The 6,750-nt window shown below is 43.5% G+C and overlaps 1 protein-coding gene across 1 annotated transcript in view; it reads right to left on the reverse strand.

Annotated features, from left to right (window-relative positions):
* Positions 1-1,265: 1,265 nt before the first annotated feature.
* The window catches only part of LOC119268055 (gamma carbonic anhydrase 1, mitochondrial-like), a 24,862-nt gene continuing 19,377 nt past the window's right edge, over positions 1,266-6,750 (reverse strand). The window contains exons 3-5 of the mRNA XM_037549549.1: positions 5,262-5,387; positions 2,170-2,321; positions 1,266-1,862 (exon numbers count right to left, since the gene is read on the reverse strand). Coding sequence (XP_037405446.1) covers positions 1,602-1,862; positions 2,170-2,321; positions 5,262-5,387 — 539 coding nt within the window. The 3' untranslated portion in view covers positions 1,266-1,601. The remainder of the gene's footprint in view (positions 1,863-2,169; positions 2,322-5,261; positions 5,388-6,750) is intronic.

Genomic DNA, 6,750 nt, shown 5'->3' on the forward strand with positions numbered 1-6,750 from the left:
AAATGTAGCTTGAACAGACATGGCAAATGCAGTTGATAAGACATGGCAACTGTAGTTGAACAGATATTGTAAATGCAGTTGATAGGTGATGGCAATTTCAGTTGATCAGAGATGGCAACTGCAGTTTACCAGACATGGCAAATGCAGTTGATCAGACATGGAAAATGAATTTGACAAGTGATTGGCAAATGCAGTTGATAAGTTATGGCGACTTCAGTTGGTAAGTGATCAGTCATGTAGCAAATACTTTGTGAATATTTTTTGACATATTGTGCATGCGAGCAATTTTTCATGTCTCACCTGCGTAAGATGTTGATGGCAGGACTCCCATTGTGAGTTGGTGCCATGTTCTACATGTCGTTCCTGCATTTTACAAAATTTGTAAGTTTGACAGTTCATTATCCATGTTGCTCTTATCGTTTTTTTGAGTTTAGATATATTTTTTTGGTCTACTTGTTATCGTCACGTTACTTTTTCGCATGATTTTTTGGTACACAATATCTTGATTCGCCGTCAGGTGGTCACCCGGACATGCAGGTGTTGAAGTGTTTGCCGGGACGGCAGGCGTGCGGGCTGACTTGGTGAAACACCAGACAGATCATGCGGCATGACCGACGCAGTTATTGGCGTCCAATAATTAACACATAGATCTTCCTCTTACCACGTAGATAACTTCAACATAATGCATCAATAGGGTGCAGAGTGCACCACACGGGCATGGCTAATTCTTCCCCACCAGTCCCCCGCACAAAAAAAAATATTCCCCTCCAGTCAAGAGGGTTGAAAAAGAGGACCATGTCACCGAAAAAAATCAAGGAAAGATGCCAAAGCCGCTGCACCAAGATCCATTGATTGACACACCAACTGTTGAAATCCAAAAGGAGGCAACAGACCAGTCGCCAGCGTTCGGATCAAACATTGTCAAGATAAGGAGGCTAAAAAGACCTTATTCCAACGCATCATGGCCGTTACCAGGGAACGCTACCGTACTACTCCCTCTGTTCCGTATTACTTGTCACAGGTATGGATGTATCTAAATGTACTTTAGTTCTAGATACATCCATTTCTGCGACGAGTAATTTGGAACGGAGGGAGTAGAACTAAGAGAAACAGAAGATTCAGTTGTTTCAGAAATACTTGTACTACCTCCAATCCATATTAATTGTCCTGCTTTAGTCCAACTTTGTACTAAAGTTATACTAAATCAACGGCAACTGACATGGATCGAAGAGAGTACAGACAAACATAAATCCAACACCAACCAATTCACCAATAAAATTTATCCTTCAGTACCTTTTGTTATCAAAATATTTATTCAATTAAGCATTTAACTACAGGCCAACAGTTCATGTGCTGCCTCCAGTGCATCTCGCAATTTCAGCCAGAGTAAACTATGCACACAGCGCATGCTACTGGTAAATTTGTGCGAAATGGATCTATTTGTTCCATGGATCTTGAACATATGGAATACAGAAACTGAAGTACATGGTCAGCTTTAGAACATTGCTCGACCCAAAATTACTGAAGTAAAAGTAAACTGCCAAACTCACTGGACAGATAGAGATATAAGAATCCAAACTGAAGGTGGTGATAAGAAAAGCTTATTGGGCAGGAGTAGGACTGGGGGGCGCCAGCTCTGGAGGGACCTCTCGAGTGACACTAAGCATGGAATCGTGTTCATCGCCCTCGTGAGCAAATTTCTTGCGCAGCACTTTCTCAAAATCAATCTTTTCCAAGGGTTTAGCATTCTCAACAGCATGTGCCTTGGCTAAGTTGGAATAGTTGGCAGCTGATTCCGCAATAAAAGCGATCTCCTCGTCTGTGAGCTTCCTCAGAAATTTTGCAGGGTTTCCACCCCATACCTAAATTGAACAGAGATAGTCAACAACAGAGCACTTGCTGAGATAAGATTATAAATGCATGGCATCAAAGTCACTGAAAAATGCAATTACCCCCAAAAAAAGCATCATGAAGCATGTCACAATATCTAGTAGTGTCAAAAAGGGTTTTTTGTATCTAAGAAAATGGGGTCTTCTCTTAACACATGCTAATCCAGATTCAGACATACCTTATCATAAATAACCGGTAGTTAATTAAAACCAGATGAGCAAACGTGTCTGAGATGACCTAAATAAGAATCCAAACAATAGTGGTCAAGTAAAGCACAACCTCTCCACAAGGGATCCTCGTGTTCTGTCTTACAAGGGCTCCAGCAGCAACCATCCCATGCTTTTCCACAACAACACCATCTAACAGGGTAGCTCCCATACCAACAAAAGCTTCATCCTCAACAGTGCATCCTTGTAATACAGCACTATGCCCTGCGAAACAAAGTTTGGAATATATATGTTATCCGAATTATCAGTGAATATTTTACACGAGAATGAAGGTCCTAAATAGCAGATAACTGGTTGGTGTCAGATTGGTTTTGGCATTTCAGATAGTGAGCAAGATGAGAGGCAATGGTTGGTGTCAGATTGGTTTAAATTTCCAATACAAATGTTTATTGATGGTGCATATCCTCTGACAAATGTATGTCATGCTAACTCTACCAAGGTTTTACACAAAAGCTCATGAAGGGCACATGGGGGCTTTGGCTATGGCATCAGGAATCAAGAAGGAGAAGATGTCTTAAGCTTTGCTCTAGCCTACGACATGATCGTAGCTAACACCCTCTTCAAAAAGAGAGAATCACATCTGGTGACTTTTAGTAGTGGCCAACACTCCAGCCAGATTGATTTCATCCTCTCGAGAAGAGAAGATAGGCGTGCGTGCCTAGATTGTAAGGTGATACCTGGAGAGAGTGTTGTCGCTCAGCATAAGCTGGTGGTTGCTGACTTCCGCTTTCGGATTCGTGTCCAGCGGGATAAGCGTGCGAAAGTCGCTAGAACAAAGTGGTGGAAGCTCAAGGGGGAGGTAGCTCGGGTGTTCAAGGAAAGGGTCATTAAGGAGGACCCTTGAGAGGAAGGAGGGGATGCGAACAATGTGTGGATGAAGATGGCGACTTGCATCCGTAAGGTGGCCTCGGAGGAGTTTGGAGTGTCCAGGGGAAGGAGAAGCGAAGCTAAGGATACCTGGTGGTGGAATGATGATGTCCAGAAGGTGATTAAGGAGAAGAAAGATTGTTTCAGGCGCCTGTACCTGGATAGGAGTGCAGACAACATAGAGAAGTACAAGATGGCAAAGAAGGCCGCAAAGCGAGCTGTCGGTGAAGCAAGGGGTCGGGCGTATGAGGACCTCTACTGCCGGTTAGGCACGAAGGAAGGCGAAAGGGACATCTATAAGATGGCCAAGATCCGAGAGAGGAAGACGAGGGATGTTGGCCAAGTCAAATGCATTAAGGATGGAGCAGACCAACTCCTGGTGAAGGACGAGGAGATTAAGCATAGATGGCGGGAGTACTTCGACAAGTTGTTCAATGAGGAGAATGATAGTTCTACCATTGAACTGGACAACTCCTTTGATGAGACCAGCATGCGTTTTGTGCGGCGAATCCAGGAATCTGAGGTCAAGGAGGCTTTAAAAAGGATGAAAGGAGGCAAGGCGATGGGCCCTGATTGTATCCCCATTGAGGTGTGAAAAGGCCTTGGGGACATAGCGATAGTATGGCTAACCAAGCTTTCCAACCTCATTTTCCGGGCAAACAAGATGCCAGAAGAATGGAGATGGAGTATATTAGTACCAATCTTCAAGAACAAGGGGGGTGTTCGGAGTTGTACTAATTAGTAATTACCGTGGAATTAAGTTGATGAGCCATACAATGAAGCTATGGGAGAGAGTCATTGAGCACCGCTTAAGAAGAATGACAAGCGTGACCAAAAATCAGTTTGGTTTCATGCCTGGGATGTCGGCCATGGAAGCCATTTTCTTGGTACGACAACTTATGGAGAGATACAGGGAACAAAAGAAGGACTTGCATATGGTGTTCATTGACTTGGAGAAGGCCTATGGAGACAAACAAAGTCCAAGCAAAGTACACTACCCTCATCAAGGACATGTACGTTAATGTTGTGACAAGTATTCGAACAAATGATGTCGACACTGATGACTTCCCGATTAAAATAGGACTGCATCAGGGGTCAGCTTTGAGCCCTTATCTTTTTGTCTTGGTGATGGATGAGGTCACAAGAGATATACAACGAGATATCCCATGGTGTATGCTCTTTGCGGATGATGTGGTGCTAGTTGACGATAATCAGACGGGAGTAAATAGGAAGTTAGAGTTATGGAGACAAACCTTGGAATCGAAAGGATTTAGGCTTAGTAGAACTAAAACCGAGTACATGATGTGCGGTTTCGGTACTACTAGGCGCGAGGAGGAGGTTACCCTTGATGGGCATATGGGTCAATGCTGCAGAAGGATGGGGGTATTGATGAAGATGTGAACCATTGAATCAAAGTCGGATGGATGAAGTGGCGCCAAGCTTCTCGCATCCTCTATGATAAAAGAGTGCCACAAAAGCTAAAAGGCAAGTTCTACAGGACAGCGGTTCGACCCACAATGTTGTATGGCGCGGAGTGTTGGCCGACTAAAAGGCGACATGTTCAGCAATTAGGTGTGGCGAAGATGCGTATGTTGAGATGGATGTGTGGCCACACGAGGAAGGATCGAGTCCGGAATGATGGGGTAGCACCAATTGAAGAGAAGCTTGTTCAACATGGTCTGAGATGGTTTGGGCATATTTAGCGCAGGCCTCCAGAAGCTCCAGTGCATAGCGGACGGCTCAAGCATGCGGAGAATGTCAAGAGAGGTCGGGGTAGACCGAATTTGACATGGGAGGAGTCTGTAAAGAGAGATGTGAAGGATTGGAGTATCACCAAAGAACTAGCTATGGACAGGGGTGCGTGGAAGCTTGCTATCCATGTGCCCGAACCATGAATTGGTCGCGAGATCTTATGGGTTTCACCTCTAGCCTACCCCAACTTGTTTGGGATTAAAGGCTTTGTTGTTGTTGTTGATGTTGTTGCTCAATTGCTCAAACTTGTCTTCAAAATTATCTATACTATTGTGTTGGAACAAAAACAAGGTAGCGGAGTGATATCTGTCTGGTATGTTTGTTTCCAGTTTACTTACCATAGAATTAGGGCTCCAATAACAAAATATTTGTGGATACTGATGAAAAGTAGCACCCCGGAAAAGATCAATAGCAATTTTACTATACTAGACTTTGGTCTAAGCAGATAATGAACAATTGAACATCGTGAGGCTGTGGAATAAATCAGTGGTTAAAACAAGAACCAGAAGGTAAATCTATTTTTACCTACTGTGACATTGTCGCCAATGATAGTTGGAAAGACTTTGCCACTTAGATTAGATTTTGCCACATGCACAACAGAATTATCCTGTATATTGGTCCCAGATCCAACTTGAACGTTATTTGCATCACCTGTAACCAAGTATGTTAAGTAACTTGTAGGAAGCATGACTAACAACTGAAGTCACACACTCACAGTACAGTATGATACATAAGGATATAAATAAACTTGGGAACTACTAGTAAACAATACATAAAATAGAAAAGGTGTTTCCAGCTGTAGATATCAATTCCATGAAAACATTTTCTTCGCAAGAACAAAATTCCATGAAAATATTTGCTTCATGGTAAAAATCATCTTTACTGGTGTCTTGCATCAGCCAGTCAAAGCTTATTTCTTCTCCGGCAGGCACACCTGTCAGTGCACTGCCTGTAACGAAGAGCAAGAACAAAATGCACTAATCAGTTTTCAGTTGTGAGACCCCTTGAGGATAAGTGAGAGCACTAATCTCCCTCACCAATCCCATTCTAATCGATATCCTCTATCATCTCAAGATAAGAGCACAGTGCCTAGGCTGATCTCTGCAGAGTTATGACAGGTGATGCATACCTATGGTGGTGCTGCTACAGCGTGTAGGGTACAACAGTCTGGGCAGCCTCCGACAGAGTGGTATGTCAGTGTTCTTATTTTTTCTATGTGATGCTCACAGTGGTGTTACTTAAACCGGAGGTTCAAGTGCATCGCTCCACTAGCCACATATGCTGGACAGGAACAGACGTATCCTACGACGAAGGTGGGGAGGTATTATTCTCCGTAAAACATCGCTGCGGCGTGTCTCCCCATCTTTCAGATGCTGCGACTGTGCTATGTGAGATTTTTTGTTCATCCGCCCATTACTTTCTTGCAGTGAGCACTAGAACTAGTGTTATTCCTATCCATGGTCTTCAATTCTTAGTTAGATCTTACTTGTACATGTTTAAAAATTCCCAAAAGTGTTAACGATTTGTCATCCTGCTGAAAATTTCTTAGTTGTTGTGTTAGTAGCTGTGAACATAAATTATTGTAGTGCTACCGCCCCCTGCTAGTTAGATGCACACGCATTCATCTAACTAGTGATAGACACGGTGACATTCTAGTAAAGAACTCAAGTGTTTTATTAAGCTACCAGCACGAGGGAAATGATTCGGAAGATAACAGATCATATAGCAGCTTTATTAACTACTTCCTCAGTCTGGGTTTATAAGCCCCCTTGTATTGGGGTCAAAATTTGACCATAGAATTGACTACCAAAATCAATGGTCAACATAACACCTATTCCCCGCATTTATTGCCCAGCCAATTAATCAGGCCGTCAGACCGAGTAATCCAGGGAGCAGCGATTAATTGGGCTGCTGTGCATATCTGCAGTCGCCCCACATCTTAGGGCTAGGGAAATTGCGGCTCCAGCTCCCCTCTCCGGCTCACAAATCAAGCAGCCGCTGGCCAGCTCCTCAA

The sequence above is a fragment of the Triticum dicoccoides genome, chromosome 3A (genome assembly GCF_002162155.2).
Source record: "Triticum dicoccoides isolate Atlit2015 ecotype Zavitan chromosome 3A, WEW_v2.0, whole genome shotgun sequence".
Taxonomy (NCBI): domain Eukaryota; kingdom Viridiplantae; phylum Streptophyta; class Magnoliopsida; order Poales; family Poaceae; genus Triticum; species Triticum dicoccoides.